General features: G+C 34.6%; 1 protein-coding gene across 3 annotated transcripts in view; it reads right to left on the minus strand.

Moving 5' to 3' along the window:
- The window catches only part of SPATA17 (spermatogenesis associated 17), a 226,374-nt gene that overhangs the window by 77,659 nt on the left and 128,712 nt on the right, over window positions 1-20,003 (minus strand). For all 3 annotated transcript variants that reach the window (XM_053908969.1, XM_053908970.1, XM_019465641.2), the window contains one exon: window positions 11,116-11,251. In XM_053908969.1, coding sequence (XP_053764944.1) covers window positions 11,116-11,251 — 136 coding nt within the window. The remainder of the gene's footprint in view (window positions 1-11,115; window positions 11,252-20,003) is intronic.

A 20,003-nucleotide genomic window follows, 5' to 3' on the forward strand; every position in this document is an offset into this window, starting at 1 on the left:
CACTTAGCTGATTGGCAAAACATTTTAATTTTTTTAACGTTTATTCATTTTTTGATAGAGACAGACAGAGTGTGAGTGGGGGAGGGGAAAAGAGAGAGGGAGACACAGAATCTGAAGCAGCCTCCAGGCTCTGAACTGACAGCACAGAGCCCAAAGCGGGGCTTGAACTCACGGACCGCGAGATCATGACTTGAGCTGAAGTCGGCCGCTCAACTGAGTGAGCCACAAGGGTGCCCCTGATTGGCAAAACATTTTCAAGTTAACAATAATACATGTTGTCAGGAATACTAGATATCCCTTTATTACCCTAAATCTGTAGAACCTTTTGAAAAATAAGTTCTTATGAACAAATTTAAAGATGTACATATCCTACAAACAGTAATACCTTTCATACAGGAGCCAGGAGATATGTAAGAGAGCAGCTGTAACACTCATAACGGCATGGATTCCTAGAGCAAAAAAAGCTGTAACAAGCTCATATTCATCTCCAGTAAAATGGATAAATTGTGGCAAACTGATGTATGAAATACTTTACATCAGTGAAAAAGAATGAAATGTAGCTATATAGCAAGTTGTTAAAAAAACACATGGTATAATTTACACACCTATAAAAAGACGTATATATAAAGTGCCTAATCATGCAAAACTAGCTGTTTAGGCATATAAATATATGTAATAAAAGTATAGATCAAAGTGAAGAAATTATTAAAAATTTAGGATAGCAGATACCTCTAGTTAGGAACCGAAAGCACAGATTCATGAAGAGGGACACGTAAGACTCCAAATAATAGGAGTATTTTTTTCTGTAAGTCAGGTGGAGAGTGCCATTATTATTATAAATAATATTCTGGTGTCTGTATCTGCTTGACACGTAATTGAGGTAACATTTTAAAAACATACAATATATAAAACTGTAAGTGTGGTGCATACAATAGAAACGTTAATATAAAATGATAGAAAGTCTAGGAGCACCTGGGTGGCTCAGTTGCTTAAGCGTCTGACTCTTGATTTCAGCTCAAGTCATGATCTTACCATCCTGAGTCCCAACCCAGAGCTGAGCTCCCAGCTGGGCCTGGAGCCTGCTTCAGACTTTCTAAACCTCTCCCCCTCCGCCCCTCCCCTGCTCTTTCTCTCTCTAAAAAAGAAAAAAAAAATCTACAAAAATCCCAAAGTAAATAAAATAGTAACTAAATGAAGAGAATAATAAAAATAATAGCATTGCTAACCATAAGAAACAATATAATAAATAGTATTAAGGGAACTTAGTAGCTATTTGTAAAAATGTAAAACTGAATCATCATCACATAAGAATAAATTTCAAATCAATTGATACTATATTAAGGTAACGAATTATTTAATATTTAGAAAAACTTTACAAGCGTATCTTAGGTAAGAGCCCCCGGCTCTGAGCTGTCAGCACAGAGCCCGACATGGGGCTCCAACTCACAAACCATGAGATCATGACCTGAGTCAAAGTTGGATGCTTAACCGACTGAGCCACCAAGATGCCCCAAGATTTTAAGATCTTTTTAATATACAGATGACCTGGAAAAAAACATAAGGGATTCTCTGTAAGAAAGAATTGACAAGAAAGTGCACATCTCGTGAGGGCCACAGTCAGTATTTGTCTCGAGGTATGTATTTATTTACAGACTCTTAGAGTTTGGGTGTAACATGGTACACGATCAAGCAACTGACAACTGGGTGACAGCAGAGTGTGAGAGTTACACTGGAGAACTCTGTATAAATGCAGCACTCCTGAAAAATGACATTCTCTGAAGATGAACGAGAAAAGGAAAATGACCCTAGGAGGGAGACCTTGCCAGATGTCCCTGTCTCATTCTTGGCTGTCGGTTGAGTGGAGAGACAGAGGGAAAAAAAGAAGTCTTTCCCGCGAGTTCCTAACAATGAACTTGTCCTCATATAGGTTTGGATGTCAAACCAAAGTTCAGTTCACAGAGGTCCCAAGTGGGCAGTACCACGAAGCTCTTGGTAGAAACAAACAGAAACCATTTCTGAAGAAATGTACCTTAAACCAGGCATCAAAAAATTCCCATACATAATGTTCCAAGGAACAAAAACTCATAATCCAAAAATTAAGACAATAGAAAACGTTAAATGAAAACCATTTTAAATAACAAAAAGAAGGCTGTTGATGAAAAAATCCATCATGACTCAGAGTTGACTGAACATCAAACTTTGGAATTATATAATGAAAACAACCTTTGGGCTAATTGCTGGCAGCCACAAAAGTTATTTATTTATTTATTTAGAGGAGGAGCAGAGAGAGAGAGAGAGAGAGAGAGAATCTTAAGCAGGTTCTGCATTGTCAGCACATAGCCAAATGTGGGGCTTGATCTTATGAATGGTGAGATCATGATCTGAGCCAAAATCAAGATTAGGGAGCTTAACCAATGGAGCCACCCATGCGCTCCAATTATTATTATTTTTTTTATTTTTTTACATTTATTTATCTTTGAGAGACAGAGAGAGATAGAGCATGAGTGGGGGGGGGGGGAGCAGAGAGAGAAGGAGACACAGAATCTGAAGCAGCCTCCAGGCTTTGAACAAGCTGTCTAGCACAGAGCCCAACGCGGGGCTCGAACCCACGAGCTGTGATATCATGACCTGAGCCAAAGTCATGAGCTTAACCAACTGAGCCACCTAAGCACCCCACCAAAAATAATTTTTTAAGAGAATTAAAAGAATAAAAAATGAACAGGGCAGTATCAAAATTGACCAGACTCACTTGAAAAAGAAAAAAAAAAAGTAGAGTGTATAAAATAAAAAAAAAAAAAAATTGAGACTAGAAATCCCATGGATTTAACACCGGAGTACACACAACTGAAGACAGACATACAAAATAGTTTTAATAAAAGTATACAACAATCAACATGAAGAGACAAGGCAAAGAAAAACATGAAATAAAGGTTACAATACATCACATATATAGAAAACATATCAAATCAGAATTCCAGAAAATTTAAAGAGGAGGAAGAAATACTAAACTTTGAAGATGATATAGTGGCTGAGATTTTTCCAATTTGGTAAAAGATATTATAAATTAAGGAATCCAAAGAATTCCAAGCAGGATAAATAAGAAAAAAACCTACCTCGAAAGTAAGTGTTCATGTATATAATTAAAAAAAAATAATAGAGAAAAAACAAGCTAATGAAAAGAAACATGGGCAAAAGATGTAGACATGTAACTTATAGAGCAAGTGACTAATAATCTGAAAAGATTTTTAGGATAAATTTTTATCAAAGTAATGTAAAATTTTAAAGATGCCATTTTCATTTGTAAAATTAATGATGATAAACGATACTCAGAATTGATGAGATGCAGGGAAATGGAAGCTCACATAAATTTCTAGGTGGACTTGCAAATGAGATTACTCTTTCTGTCAGACATTTGGGAAGATGAATCAAAAGCCTTAAAAACATGCATACTCTTTTTTAACCCAAGGTTTCTAAACAGCAGCATGACTGACATTTTAGGGAAATAGTTCTTTGTTGTGGGGGGCTGTCTTGTGCATTATAGTAAATTTAGGAGTGCAGAGCCTCAAGGTGGGTGGCACTAGAAGCCCGTAGCACCCCCTCGCACCCCCTTGCGCCCAGTGTCACAGCCACAAATGTGTCTATACGTTGCCCAAACTGCAAAATCGCCTGTGGGAGAGAATGGCAGCTTTAAACACATTTGTAGGCAAAGGCTGAGCTGCAGGAGCGCTGCCCTCAGCACTGCTTCCGAATATGAACATTCAAAAAGATTAATTTAAGAGACAAATTAATATGAAATCACAGGAATTGGTGAAATCATAATATAGACACAGCACAGTAAAATTTATTCATGCTAACTTCTTCCACCTTTTAAAAAGGATACTTCACTATGTATTTCCCTATAGCCATCGCCCTATAAACCTCTCTTCTCCCTTTCACAGCCAAACTTATTCAAATAATTATCTACGTTTGATCTCTCCCTTACCCCACCCGCCAACCCCATTTTTTTAGTCCTTCTCAAGCTACTACAGTCCGGCTTAGTTCCTCATATGGTCATTGAATAAGCTCTTGCTAAGTAACCAATGACTTACATTTCTCTAAATCTATGGAGCTTTTTTTAATCTTCACTTTCTTCAACTTCATAGCATCACTGGCCATGGTTCATCACTCTTACTGCATTATCTTTCCTTGACTTCTTTGATAAGCATATTCTTTTGGTTTTCTTCACGTTTACCTCCTTTACCGCTCGTCTCACTCCAAATGGCCATTAAACGTCAGCATTCCTCAAAACTTCTAGCCGCCCTCTCATTACTCTGTGGTTTTACTTTAGGCTATTTTGCTCATTTTCATGATTTCAAGGATTATTTATGAACCGAATTTACTAAATTTTATTTATGAACCAGATCTACTCAATTTTGTGACTCTGGTCAAAGCTGTTGTTTGAAGCAACGGACATGTATATTCAGCTATTTATTTAACATTTCTACTTGGATGAGTCAAAGTCATCTCAAACCCAAACATGTGCAAGATTGAACTCAAGATTCCTTCCCTACAGTTGCCCCGCAAACTCTGATCCTTTTCTTTTCCCAATGTTCAGTTGGTCCCTTGCAGAAACTTAGGAGTAATCAGAAAACTTTGTTTTTTCTTCCGTTATCATATCCAATTCATTTTCAATTTTAACATTATGTGTATTCCTGACACTTCTAAAATTAATTCACATCTCTACAAATTTACTGTCACTCTTATAGAATAAACTATACATTTTCTTCAGGGCAGTTTGACAATATATAACAAAAGCCTTAATAATGTGCTAGACTCTTATCAAAAAGACAAGGGATAATAATAAGTGTTGGTGAGGACATAGAGAAAAGGGGACCCTTATGTATTGTTCATGGCAACATGAATTGGTACAGCCCTTATGGAAAACATTATGGAAAACATTATGAAGTTCCTCAAAAAATCAAAAATAGAACTACTGTATCACTCAGCAATCCCACTTCTGGATATATAACCAAAGGAAATGAAATCACTTCTCAAAGAGGTAAATGCACTTTCATGTTCACTACAGGTAACTCACAATAGTCAAGACATGGAAACAACCTATGTGTGCAGTGATGAATGAATGGTTAAAGAAAATGTGACATGATACACACACACACACACACACACACACACACACACACACACACAAGCATATCATTCAGCAATAAAAAAGGAAATTCTGCTATTGGAGACAACATGGATGAACCCTGAGGGCATTATACTAAGTGAAATAAGTCAGAGAAAGACAAATACTATATAATTTCACTTATATGTGAAATCTACACTAGTTTAACTCCTAGAAACAGAGTAGATTGGTGACTACCAGGGACTGGGGATGGAGAAAATGAAGCAATATTGGTTAAAGGGAGCAAGTTTCAGTGTTAAGATGAATAAGTTCTAGAGAACTAATGTTGCTAAGAGAGTATGTCTTAGATGCTCTCACCATACACAAATATCCCTTTGACTTCTCCATGCCAAACCTGCAGACATAGCCAGAATGACACTTGAGTAAGTATCGTTCATGCTAATTCTCATGTTCATATAATAGTGCCAACACTTCCATAATGCCTAAGATCAAAATCAGCCTCTTTCTAAGACATCAACAATATTCACTCGTTACATTTGCAGTCATTTTGGTGCTCCAAATTCTGGTAAACCTCCTTTCTTGCCAAGTCAGACAAAGACATCATCAGGAGCACAGAAAGAAATTAAAGCTGTGATCCTATACCTAGGGATTAGGGCAAAAGTCTAGAAGCCTAAAATTTTCGCTGATACATTAACCTAATTTCCAACAACAACAAGATAAATAGAGGCATTTGAGGTTTTATTTGTTTAAATTAAGGTTAAGAGATTAACTGCAGAGAAGTGCAGATAACATATTCCAAGATCTTTGTCATTGAAGAATTCCTCAATTAGTAAGTACGCAAAGAAGACTAGCATATGTTGACTTTTTGGAGACAAACTTAAAGAAGAACTTCTAATAAAGTTCAAGAATCACATTGGGACCAAAAATTGTCAAAAGAAAAATTTTACAGGCGAGCTATAAAACCTCTCACTGTCAAACAAAGATTCTGTCCTATACCATGCAGTACAGCTGCACATGGAGGGCAAACAGCTTACCTGGGGTAACGTAAATCTTACAGATCGCAGAAGGAAATGTTTGCCAGAGTCTCTTTAGAGCTGTACAGTTATTAATAATCTGACGGAAAGATCTCTCAATCCCAGACTCTACTGCAGTTACAAAATAAAAGTTTTTTTTAATAGCTTACTATGCTTTATGAAAATGTGTTCTATTATGATTGTTCGTCACTCAAATGTAACATTTTGGACTTAAATGCAAATTAAGCCCTTAGGTTAATAATCATAGACTAATACGGTCAGATCTTAGCTACTGAAAATCTTGGATATATCACTGCACCCATTACTTTCATTCACAAGTTAAAATTCAAATCAGAAATCCTTTGTAAAAGCATAACTGAAAATTACTACACAATACAATAAATCTATCAGAAACAAGGCAGTGATTAAAAAGCATAGATAGTGTAAATACACATATTTTAAGATTATTCTATAGGTTAAATATTATTTTAATAAATAATATTTGCCTCTGTCCTGTTTTCTAAAATACATAAAAATGAGTATAATAAATATATACATATGCAAATACATCTATAGATCTATAATAAAAATTATTTAAACTCCTATTTTTCCTGAAGCCTACTGACCTCAAGAAGACTAATACGAGCGTAACCACAGGAAAAAAAAAAATTGAAGAATTTTGGTCCCTGGTGCATTGTGAGAGAGAAAGAGAGAGAGAGAGAGAGAGAGAGAAAACACTTAAACTGAATACTTGATTATTGAAGGCCAACCTCATAAGCAAAATGTTTTCCCTCAATTACACCTAATTATTTAATTGTTTACATTTACTAATGAAACGAAACAAAACAAACAACTGTAAGGGGCTGTTTTTCAGCAAGTAAGTAATCATCAATCAACATGTACAGAAAGATTCTTAAAATTATATGAAGCTGGTCTGTTGAAATAGAATGGCATATTTTATCCCAATCAATGCATAAAAGTAAAATTATCCATAACTGAGGCATGTTTCTCTGCTGTACAGTTCAGCTGTAATGATTCCCACACACTGCACTTGCACATCAATTATGATAATCATAATCACGGTCGTTAAGCTGAATGTTCATTATTATCAGGATGCTGGTGACAGCAGATTCAATCACCGGGTGCAATGGGCAAGCAGTCACAGTCCCACCCAAGTTTCTGCAGACAGCGATGTGCCACATTAAATCTGTGATGTGTTCCACATCCCACTCCATTCCAAAAGCTGTAGACGGTAAAGGTCAACTTTATGTTCTGTGCAATATGCTTAGGTTCTCTAAATTAATTCTTCGGAGTACTAGATATTTTTATGCTTTGTAGCTTATGAAATCCTGTTTAGGACGAAAATGTATGTGAAAATAACAAAAAAGGGCTGCCCTACTGTTGTAATTCACCTACAATAAGGCGTAGGAAGAAAGGCTCTATGAACGTGAGCCGTCTTAAAAGTCTCTTCCCGAACTCTGCAAACATGGGAAAACATGAAATCGTTCCATTAAAATCAATTGTCTAAAATGCATACGAGAACTCATTCCAATTTAGATAAAGGCCTTAGACTATTACTTCTGCTTCAGTAAATATGAACATATGTGAATGTTTGGACAACCAAAAGAATGTTTCTAGTATACTGTATTTTTGTATTGTCCAACTCTTTTAGATCTACCCAAATAGATTAAATTAATAGTGACTGACTGGAATATACTCCTTATTGAACTTCACTTTTATTTTAAAGACTGATATCAGCATGACAAAGGATTTATAAATACAAATTATTTACCTGAACTTCAAAAGTTTGACCATTTAAGACACAGGCCTACCAATCTAACAAGTTAAGTTGGAGCATTTTATGAATAGATTAAAGAAATATGCGTAAGTGATATGATATGTTTTATTATATTTTTTTCTTATAGATTTCCATGCTTTTAAGAAAAATAATATATATGTTAGTTTTCATTATTGATTTTCATACTATGAAGAAAAAACTGTACTATTTGCTCTCCATGTGTTGACTTTGTGATGTCCTTGTATAGTGTTATTTGTACCAACAGCATTAAACGTAAAACAAAAATACTAAACAATATTTTATATTTAATTGAGTTAATGTGAATGTGATTAGAGAAACAGTATCTAATTAACATTTGATTTTCTCTCAACTGATACCTTTCAACATCGTGTAACAAATCATTTGAAAATTATAACCTCCATGCCTACAGAAGATACAAGAGAAAGGGATGATCTTAAAACATGATGGAAAATGTGGAGAAACAGGAACCACCTATATTTAATTGAGCTGTTTCTTGGCTGAAATCAATTTACTGCTTTCAACTAAATGTCATGTACATTTGAATGTTTGTAAACAGTCTGTCTTCCCGCAGAAGAAGCACAAACCAGGTCAGCTTTCCTTCTTCAATATTTGGAGCTTAATAACTCTAGCTTCCCTAAAACTATCCTTACTCCACTAATAATGAATAAATTGTTAACTACAACCTCAGTAATCAAGAAACAAAAAATAAAGAAAAAGAAGCCTACCTTTAGTAGTTTACTGGACCCAATTCTCACCCAAATCACTTAATATCAAGTCAAAATATAAATTATGTCTAATAGTTGTAAGATTTAACATATAAACAACAAAATGTCTCCCCCTATATTGTGCGGATTACATTAGCCACACAGAAGAATGATTTGTTTATTTAATATGGTTATTTGAAGAGGTTAGAAAGTAGTAAGAAATAAGGAAGGAATGGAGAGAAGAAGGAATTTCAATTTGTTTTTAGTATTTTTTTACATGCTTTTATGTAGGATTAAGTGGATTCATGATTTAATAAGATTTTTAAAATCCCTACACGTTTCCATCTTAATTTTGGGGGCCTACAAGAACAATTATTTGTCATTAACTTTTAAAGTATGTATACTTTCTAAAAGTATGCAGAGGCGCACAATGATTCCTCAAAAGAACAAAATAAACTATTTTCACTTTAGCGAGGAACCAAAAGTCTCTGTATGTCCATGAAGTTGCTTACTTCAGTAAGACAAATGCATATCCTTTTTTTTAACGTTTTATTTATTTATTTTGAGAGACAAATGCATATCCTTTTTTTTAACGTTTTATTTATTTATTTTGAGAGAAAGCGTGTGTCTGCGCGTGAGAGAAAGCCAGCGCGGGGGAGGGGCAGAGAGAGACAGAGGGAAAGAGAGAATCTTAAGCAGGCTCCATGCTTAGCCTTGAGCCTGACCAGGGGCTCAATCCCACCACTGTGAGATCACAACCTAAGTCGATATCAAGAGTCAGACATTTAACCCACTGAGCCACCCAGGCACCCCAGATAAATGCATATTCTTGGAATGTCAGAATGTATGAGGTGAATCTCATATAAAACCAAAAAGAACCGTATTATTTTAGGAAAGAAACATTTGCACAAGAATCTTTCTTACTGTAAAGTAGCTTAATGTCCTAAGGTAAGTCATCTATGTTTTAAAGAAATGAACACTTCCTTGAATTAAATAAAATGGTGAGAGGGCATAAAAGCAAAAGATGTTTATGTCAAATAGAAATAAGATGTAGATCATATTATGCACATTCAAAATATGAAATTAAATAGTTTGAAAATTATATTTAGCTTATATTCTAAATGGTTGCATATTAGGTAAAAGCAAATGCCTAGAATACATCATCACCAAATATTTAGGTTTGCCAATCAAGGAGTTAGGAAGAACTACTCACTGTACACATTCCTTATGCTGTGGAATTATTATTTAGTATTTTAGAGATCATTTTTTAAGAAAGATGACTTAGTAGGTGAAAAGAAAAAGGCACTTTCTAAAGAATCCACAGCATTCCCCAGTAACTTACCCTTGGTAATCCCATGGTTACAATACCCTAAAAAAAGACTTTTTCTTAGAGTTTAGTAAAGTAAAGAAAGATCTCATTTTTCTTAAGGGTCTAACATGTTTCTTCCTCTTGAGTAATGAGGATATGTCTATAACTTGTGTGTTCCTCTTCATCTTTGCCATCTATAAGCTGAAATTCCTGCTGCCACTGCAGTAATGTTCCCTTTATTTTGTGAGCATAGACAACTGTTCTCATTTAAGATCACTTTCTCTTATTTTTATTTCTAAAATATAACCTTTGCTGTATTTGCCTTTTAGTATGGTGCCTTAAATCCTTTTGGAAGGAGGCCGTGTGTAAATGAATAAATCCTCATTGACAGACTATTAATAGAACCAGTATGTCTAATATACTATATAGACCTCAGTGGCTTTAACCCTTTTCCAAAAAGTCACTTACAACTTCACTTTACCTGTGTAATTATTTTTGTAATTAAGTTACAGTTTCTGTTAGATAATAGGACAAACACACAGTAACAACTTTCATTGGCCTCATATTATACAAGAAATCTTGGTGTGTTTCCTATTTAGAAATTTTTATGTAAATGCTAACAAATATAACTCTGGAGTCATTTAATATTTATTTGCCTCTTCTTTTCTATATCATATTATATATTCCTATCTATCTATCTATCCATCTATCTATCATCTATCTATCTATCCATCCATCCATCTATCTATGTATCCATCTATCTAGCTATCCATCTATCTATCATCTACTTCTCCATCTATCCACATACACACAGAGGTTGAGAGAAAACAACCAAGCGCTGATCTCCGTGCCTGAGAAGTGGACTCTACTCTGTAATTGCAGATTCAAACTTTGACCCTGACTGGCTTTGGCAAACCCATGATGCATGTCAGAGATCATAAGGTGGCTGACATATAACACTAAAAAACAAAACACAAACCTTTCACTGCCACAAGTCGGCAGTGTCATGTATACATAAAATAGCTATAAATAATTTTATAACCAGGAAAGTGTTAGCTGCAATGAGAATATTTATATTTGTTGCAATTGGTGCATATTTTTGGCCTTTCCAAAGGAACATCATTTTTAAATGTTCACCAACTTACCTTGTCACAGATCCATTTCTTAGGATTTTCATCTCTAAAATGTTGACTTCCGTAAGAATTGGGACCATACTTGCTTGATGAATGCATTAATGGGATGTACTTTTTATTTTTATGGTAGGAAGAAAATGGCAAAAACCTGAAAGAATATTTAAGTGATATTGTTAATTTTATATCTACAGATATTTGATTTAAAAAATTAGAATTTAATTTTTTTTTAACGTTTATTTATTTTTGAGACAGAGAGAGACAGAGCATGAACGGGGGAGGGGCAGAGAGAGAGGGAGACACAGAATCGGAAGCAGGCTCCAGGCTCTGAGCCATCAGCCCAGAGCCCGACGCGGGGCTCGAACTCACGGAGGGCGAGATCGTGACCTGAGCTGAAGTCGGCCGCTTAACCGACTGAGCCACCCAGGCGCCCCTAAAAAATTAGAATTTAGAGAAGTACTAACGCAGAGTGAAAGTAAAACATGGCTTGGAATCAGAATACCTGGATTCCACTTCAACCTCTGCCACTATCTCTGTTACTAACTTTTATGAATCTTCATGTCTCATTCAGCAAATGGAGATACCACAACTTTTCTCACAGAATTTTTTATAAGTTTCAAATATTTTGGAAATATAGAAAAATTTTAACAAACTTATTAATGATGCCAAGTAACTTACTTAAAATTTATTGTGTGAACAAAAACTTTCCTAATTTAAAAGTGGTATCCAAAAATGAAAAGGATGCCCAGTATAAAAAATTCTCATTGAAATGGGTTGTCTTCAAATATACTTTCTTTTTTTTATTGAGGTATAATTGACAAGCAAGGTTATATCAGTTTCAGATGTATAGTATAATTCAATATTTGTATATATTGTGAAATGATTATCACAGGTCTAGTTAATATCTGTCACCATACACAGTTACAGAATTTTTTTTCTTGTGATGAGAATTTTTTAAGATTCATTCTCTTAGCAACTTTCAAATATGCCATACAGTATTATAAATGATAGCATCATGCTGTACATTACATCCCAATAACTTACTTATTTTATAACTGGAATTTTGCACCCTTTTGACTCTCTCCACTCATTTCATCCACCTGCCGTCCGCCCCCTGTCTCTGGCAACCACCAATCTGTTCTCGGTTATCTATCAGAACTTTTTTTTTTTAAGATTTCACATATAAGTCAGATCATATGGTATTTGTCTCTGTCTGACTTATCTCAATTAGCATAATGCCTTCAAGGTCCATGCATGTTGTTGCAAATGGCGAGATTTCATTCTTGTTTATGGCTGAATTATATTCCATTGTATATACCACATATTCTTTTTCCATTCATCCACTGATGGACAAGACATTTCCATATCTTGGCTATTGTAAATAGTGTTGCAGTGAACATGGGGGTGAATAGGTTTTTCCGAGTTGGTGTTTTTGTTTTCTTCAAATAAATCCATAAGTGAATCTGCTGGATCATACGGTAGGGAGTTCTAGTTTTAATTTTTTGAGGAACTTCTACACTGTTTTCCACAGTGGCTGCACCAATTTACCAAGTTGCATTCCCATCAACAGTACACAAGAGTCTCCTTTTGTCCACATCTTTGCCAACACTTATATCTTTCTGACGGGTGTAAGGTGATACCTCCTTGTGGTTTTGATTTGCATGTCCCTGATGATTAGTGATGTTGAATATTTTTGCATATACCTGTTGCCCATCTGTATGCCTTCATTGGAAAAATGTCTATATAAGTCCTCTGTCCGTTTTAAAATTAAACTGTTTCTCTTTTTGCTATTAAGTTGTATGAGTTCTTTATATGTTTTAAACCTTAACCTCTTATCAGATTCATGATTTGTAAATGTTGTCTCCCATTAAGTAGGTTGATTTTTCATTTTGTTGATGGGTTCTCTTGCTGTGTAGCTTTTTATTTTGATGTGGTTCCACTTGTTTATTTTTGCTCTTGCTGCCTTGGCTTTTGGTGTCAAATCCAATAAAATCATCCCTAAGTCCGAGGTCAAGGAACTCACTATGATTTTTTTCTAAGAGTATTAATTAAGGTTTCAGGTCTTATATTCGAGTCTTTAATCCATTTTAAGTAAACTTTTTGTGTATGTTGTAAGACAGTAGTTCAGTTTCGTTCTTTAACTCACCCAAATAACGAAGGCATCTTTGGCAGGGGTTACGAATAATGGGGCTTTTCAGTCACCCAGACCAGTATCCACATCTTAGCTTTGCCCTTGCCAGCTGTGTTCCCTTACGGATGTTACTTGACCTCTATATGAGATTTTACTTCCATCCAGGGTTGTTGTAAGGAATGAACAAGTAGAAGTAGCTTGTTGTCACAGCCACCATTATCATTATCATGATCATTCTTATTTTAATGTGTTACCATGATCAACATAAAAGATCAAAGTTGTAAAATCCACATCTAAGATTTTGATGTAATGTGGTGAATTGTTAAAAAACCTCACCAGAACCCTCTGAAATAAGAGTAAAGAAAAAAACATTATAAATCTACAAGAAGAAAGAGGACAGGAGAGGAGAAACAGCAGATTAAAATACCAACAAATTTTGGGCAGGTGAAAAGCAGATAGATAATTCAAAACAACTGAAATCGCAGTTCCAGAAAAGGGAGAGGCTAAAGGGAAAGGTCCATGTTGCACAACCTTGGCGAGGCTCAGGGAAAAAAGCTACAGTTGTTGCAGAAGGTGAGAGTGAGGGATAAAACTGGAAACAGATTAAAAGTCTACGCAAGGAGTGATTAAATCCCCAGGTTCCTCTCCCAGTCCATGCATCCATGAGAAGAGTTTATTGTCAGAAACTTTACACTGGAGAGCTCTGGTTTCAGTGCCAGCAGGCGGCAGGCCAAGGGGGAAGCACCAAATGGGATATATGGGTTTTAAATCAGTGTCTACTCAGTGAACTCTTCCCTTGCTCATGTCTATGTGAACTGGCAGTGGGACTTAAACGCTTCATCTGACTAATGCATCCTCTCAAAAGATCCTGGAAATGCCCAGAGAAATAACTTCAAATTTCGACATTTGAAGATTTCTTAATGAAAAGCCTATCAGTCAAAAAGCCACACTCACACACAACTACAGTTTCTAGTCTGATTTTTAGAGTCTCCTTTAATATGAATGTAAGAATGGATTACCAGTTGGGGGAAATACCAACATGAAAGACACACCTCCAAGCATAAAAGCTTTTATAAAAGATAATCTGGAGGAAAGAAATCTAATGAAGGAAACAGGAATATACTTCAAACACTTTTCATTAATGTAATCAAAGAAGATATGATACTAATGAAGTTGGAGTTTGATGCTTTTTTAAATAAAAGAAACATTTACAGAAAAAGATCTGGGCAATAAAAAATATATATTATACAGTGAAGTGGAATATTCTGCTGAGAAGAAAATTCTAAAATTCAGACTTTGGAAAAACAAAGTTGAAGTTCAACAGATTTATTGACCCTAACCATTTGTCAATATTTTCATATATATTACCTCATTTAATTAACACAAGAGAGGCTTTTTAATAAAATCTAAATTCAATTGAAAATTTGTTTCCTTGCCATTACGTTCATAAATTTGCTTTAAAAAGTAAGGGGAAACAAGCATTATTTCATCAGTTTTCACACTTCTCTATAATTTATTTTTAATGTTTATTAATAAACTGCTCTTTAATATTTTTCCTAATGAAAAATTCTTAGGAAAAATTTGTTTGAAATAAAAATAAACAGAACACAGAGCTTGCAAACACACAAGATTACACAAGCATGTATTACATACGCTCCTGGGAAAAGAGCTCTCATATAAGACAGATTATGGTCCTTCCAGTACTAATTTGCACATGGGATGGACATCACATGCACAAAAATTAATGTGGCCCCAATGTCCCTGAGTATACAAAAGGGGTGCTGTGAGCCGGCTGCTGCACTTAAACTTTTTATCACTTCTGAATTGCATTTTAATAGTACATTTTTCTTTTGTGTCTGAACAAAATTTGCTTTCTCAAGGGAATGGATGGCTGAGAAGACGAGGCTGAAAGACTAAGTACTTTCCTGTCCATGACTTAATTTTACTTTCATTCAGCCATAATGTTTCACTGAAGGAACGTATATGCATATTCTTAAGTGTATGTATGTATGCATGTGCATATGTAGGTAACGTATTAAAAATATTTAGATGTTTATTTTTCAAATATTTAGCTTCAAATTAGGAATAAATTATTTAATCTTTATATAGGACTTGCTCTGTAAAAGTATAAGTGGCTATGAAAACCCTAAAAACATCAATTTAGCTTATAATCAAACTTTTAGAAAATATCAACTACTTTTTGAAATGTTATCTTTTACCAATTTTAAATAGATATTCAGATGCACTTCTTGCTTGCAGTCATTTCTTTTCAATTGGATGAATAGCATAGTAAAGAAGATACAGGTTAGCCTATTATTTTTATAATTTCATCAAAGATTCAGATCTGGAATAAATTCTAAAATACATTGTGGACAAACAGTGGCTTTAAAGACACATCACTACCTGAACATGTGGGCAGTTAGGGAAGAATCTGTAAGGAATCTCGGGAAGCAAAAATTAAAAACAGTCAATTAGCCTCAGGGAAAATGAGTCCCTGAGTATACTTACTATATTTTCCAAAAAAAGAAGACTAATGAATTATATTTTTTTTCTCTTTGATAACTCCCTTTTATTACCCCTTTTTTATACTCCTACTATTGCCACTCACAATGCTAGGTTTTCCTCCAACTCATTTATTTCACTGCCAAATAACTGAAATCTACAAATTATGAACCCCTCTTGCCTATTGATTGAAGCCTATATTCTTCAGTCCATCTGTCAAGCTTCCTAGAATGCACTTGATCTGTCCATTTTCCATCATTCCTTATCTGCCATTCCACTGACGCCATTCTCCTTTCTTTCTTTCTGTCTTTCCATCCTAGGCAACCTAATTGTCCCAATCCAGGCCCACACTGATTCCTCTACTGTCCTAATATCCACTCATTAAACTAACATTCAATGAAGCTTTTATATACTAAGCACTTTGGAAAACATTGAGATAGAATGATGGAAGATGGACTATACCTAAAAGGAATTCTTGCCTAATGGCAGGGGGTAGAGAATAAGACAACACAGAATGTGTTAAGTTGTGTGATGGATGTATGCACAAGAGGTTACTAAGGTACAGAGGAAGGTTTACGTCTGCATGTGCATATGTGTTTGTAATATGCCAATGTGCATGCTTATGTTTTGGGGTTACTGGCAAGCAGTTGGGAGATGGGACATGGAAAAGTTATCTTTCCAGGCTGTGTTTGCCAGAGCTGAAAGACAAGTAGTCAAGTTAAGAAGTTGGTAAAAGCCAATTTAGACAGAAGAAACAATATATACAAAGATACAGAGGTGAGTTAGAACAGAAAAAGGAATTCCGAACTGAGAGGGTTCAACACAGCTGGAAATTGGGTTCTTTATAAAGGACACGAAGTAGATCATGGAGAACCTTTTGGTAAAGATGACTGTACAGTAAATAAGAAGAATATGTACAGTTATATATTACAGATCTTTATAACTTGCAAAGCATTTGTTTTTATGTTTACATGTATATAAATTTTGACACTTGATAGGGGAGTTATGCAAGCTGCAATGGATTTTAGCTGGGTAAATCACCCCAAGATGAACATGGTGATAACAATTTATAGATACCAGGTACATGCTTATGGAACAGGTCTCAAACACTGAACATGCCCTAGATCAGCCCTCCTAGTAAAATACATGTATTAACACAAAGCAAGATAAAGGGATACTTTATTCAGGATAAAGGGACACTTTATTGCAAGTTAGGAATTTGGTTCCAGACCACAATGAATTCTCCAAGAGCTATGCAAAAGATGCAAATAAGATTGTGTGTGTGTGTGTGTGTGTGTGTGTGTGTGTGTGTGTGTGTGTCTGTGTGCGCGCGCGCACGCCTAGGCCAGAGGTAAGAGAAATAGCAAAGCACAGCAACGCAATATCTAACCTGAGTTTTAATAAATGGGTCAGACTTCATTAGACAGACACAGAAATTGAGAAGAGCATGCATTTCAGGGACTTGTATGAGTAGATGCTCAGAGGTAAAAGCCTGGAACACACATGTAGGGTCTTATAAATTATGTAGCTAATCTTCCCGGAAAATAGAAACAACACTTTTCATGGGGTGCATACCAGCTCCTATGAGAACAGGCAAAGCTTCAACAGTTTTATCTTACTTAAGGTCTATAGGAAATACTGTCTCAGTTACTTTATTCTTTCCTCACAGATACTATTGCCAAACTCGGGCTCATCATTGGGCTCTTGGCCAATCCTCTCTTTGAAACGCAGACTTGACCACAGCATTACAAAGGCTAATCAATACTGGGGATCAAGGAAAGGTAGCCTGTGACCACGTCTCATAGCTCTCTCTCTGTTGCTAAATCAGATGCCTTGAGATCCTTTCATTCCAAGACATGCCTGACATTTTTCACCTTTTACTGAAAAAAATATTTTTTTTATAAATGAATTATAAGATAAATACAGGATTCTTACATAAGTGACTATCAATACATCCACTTTTTCATGTGGGAAAAGGAAATAAAAATACTTTTCCATCATCTCAGATCAGTTATAAAATGATTTAGTCTTCAAGTTTTTAAAATCTCCTACACTTCATAGACAAGAAAATGTAACGTAATGAGATGATAGCATATAGCAAATAAGGTCTTATGAATTTTATTGACTTAATATTTGAGTAATTGAACTTCATACGTGCAAGCAGTAGTTTACTTCTAACTCTATGAAGAGTGACTTTACGATAATATTGTTTCTTAACCATGTACTACTGAGGTAAAAAATGACCAAAGACTCAGAAAATCGGTTATCGGTTTGGCCTTATATACTACACAGAGAGGGAGTCATGCCAATTATGTTTTCTCATAGCAATAATGGTTGCCATAAAAGTTTTCTCGTAGCAGAATTGTAGAATATGCTCAAAAGATCACAAGTTGTGTTAATGAAATCTTAGTTTATGAGCAGCCCATCCCAATCATTAACAACACTGGTAGGACAGACACTCCCTAATGGGGATGCAGGAGTGAGTGCTGGAATTCATCCCAGGATCTTGGCTTAAAAGGCATATCTAAAATACTTTCAAAAAAAAAAAAAAAAGGAGCAAGGATTCAGAGCTTTGACATGTTCAAAATAGAATAGTTATTTAGTTGGTGGTGAAGAAAATAAAATAGGAGGAAAAAAAAAAAACAAAAACCACTATGGGCTAATTAAAGGAAGGCATTTCCTTTAATTCCAGAGGGAATCCTCTGTAGTCTACAGAAGTTAATTTGACAAGCAAAGACACCTGGGTGTAAAAGTTTGGAGGGAGGTGATGAAAGAACTAAAAGATTAAACATGAATCAAGCAAATTGATTTAATCTAATAAACCAATCAACAAATAGTTTTCATGTTATCTTAAAAGTACACCTGTTCAAAAATGATTCTATTAGACTTTAATATTATCATCATTATTATAACATAGAAAATACTAAATTTAATGTTTTGAGGGCTGAGTTATAACCAGTTCATTTCTGGTCTCATTATCAGATGACTCAGTTCTCATTAACTAATCATAGCTTTTTTTTTTTTTTTAAAGATAAAGTATTTTGAAAAAACACACATAATTGGAAATATGCAAATTATTTTTGTCAATTATATTTGAAATAGGATGAGGTATGTTTTAGATTTGTAGTATGTATAATTAATAGTGAATATTGAATTAATATAATGAATAATGAATGTATATCATTTTGCAATATATGTAAGTGAAATTATGCTGTACCTTTTAAACTTATACAGTGCTATGTCAATTATGACTCCATACTGAATAATTTTAGCCCTTTTAAAACACTAACCAGGTTAACTGACTCAGGTATGATTCATAAAAAAGGTCCATAAAAAGCTGAATATTTTTCCTTTAGATACAGAATAATCTAAATTTTAGAATAAACTTAGCAAGTAAGTCTCTTTTTCATTACGTTCAATACGAGAAATAAAGGATTTTCACTGTATATATTAAGAATCTAAATTTCCAAATAAACTTAACATGTAACTCATTAATACCAACAGAAAGACCTCAAAACATAGTCTACTACTCTATTAAGATGTTTTAGTTGAGTCGAATTTTGGTCGAAGAGATGTTAATAAAATGAGCAACAAACTGGAATAGGAATTAAACAGACTTCGTTTCTGGATGAAGACAGCTTTCACTGAGATTTTAATGTAACCATAGCTCTAAGTGTTTAATACATAAAGTATTTTAAAATAAGAGTGGAATTCATAGTGGAAATTTAAAACTCATAAACTATTTAAGCAGCAATATCAATAGCACAGGTCTCTTCCCTAGGGTGGAGACAGAAATGTAATATTTAAAGGACTCAAATGGCAAGATTATCTGTTCAACTCGACAGTGAGCTTATATTGCAAGCTTCTAAATTTAAGTGGGAAGACATATTTTGCTCTTCTCCTTACATTTTTCTTGGCTTAAGAGGAATCGAATTCTTGGATATATTATTATTATTAACAATCTCAAGGCATGCTGATTCACTACCTTTATTAGAGCTATGTAACAACTTTTGGACATATGTTTTGCAGAGTTGACTTTTCTGTAGTTAATTGTGAAAAATCTTTAAAAAAAGAAAAAAATAACCTTGTTAAAAGATACTAAATTTAAATGTTCTAGCTAAGTAACATTTCACACAGGCTCTTCTTTTGGGCCATTTATATCAGATGTTTTAAACTAACAAAGGCACCAATATAGCTAAAAAGGATAAGCTCAGATATTTTAAGGACTTGTGTAATTGATATAAAAGAACATAGAAGTATGCATGTTAAC

Source organism: Panthera pardus, unplaced genomic scaffold, assembly GCF_024362965.1.
Source record: "Panthera pardus isolate Hobbes unplaced genomic scaffold, ASM2436296v1 HiC_scaffold_21, whole genome shotgun sequence".
In the NCBI taxonomy this organism is placed as follows: domain Eukaryota; kingdom Metazoa; phylum Chordata; class Mammalia; order Carnivora; family Felidae; genus Panthera; species Panthera pardus.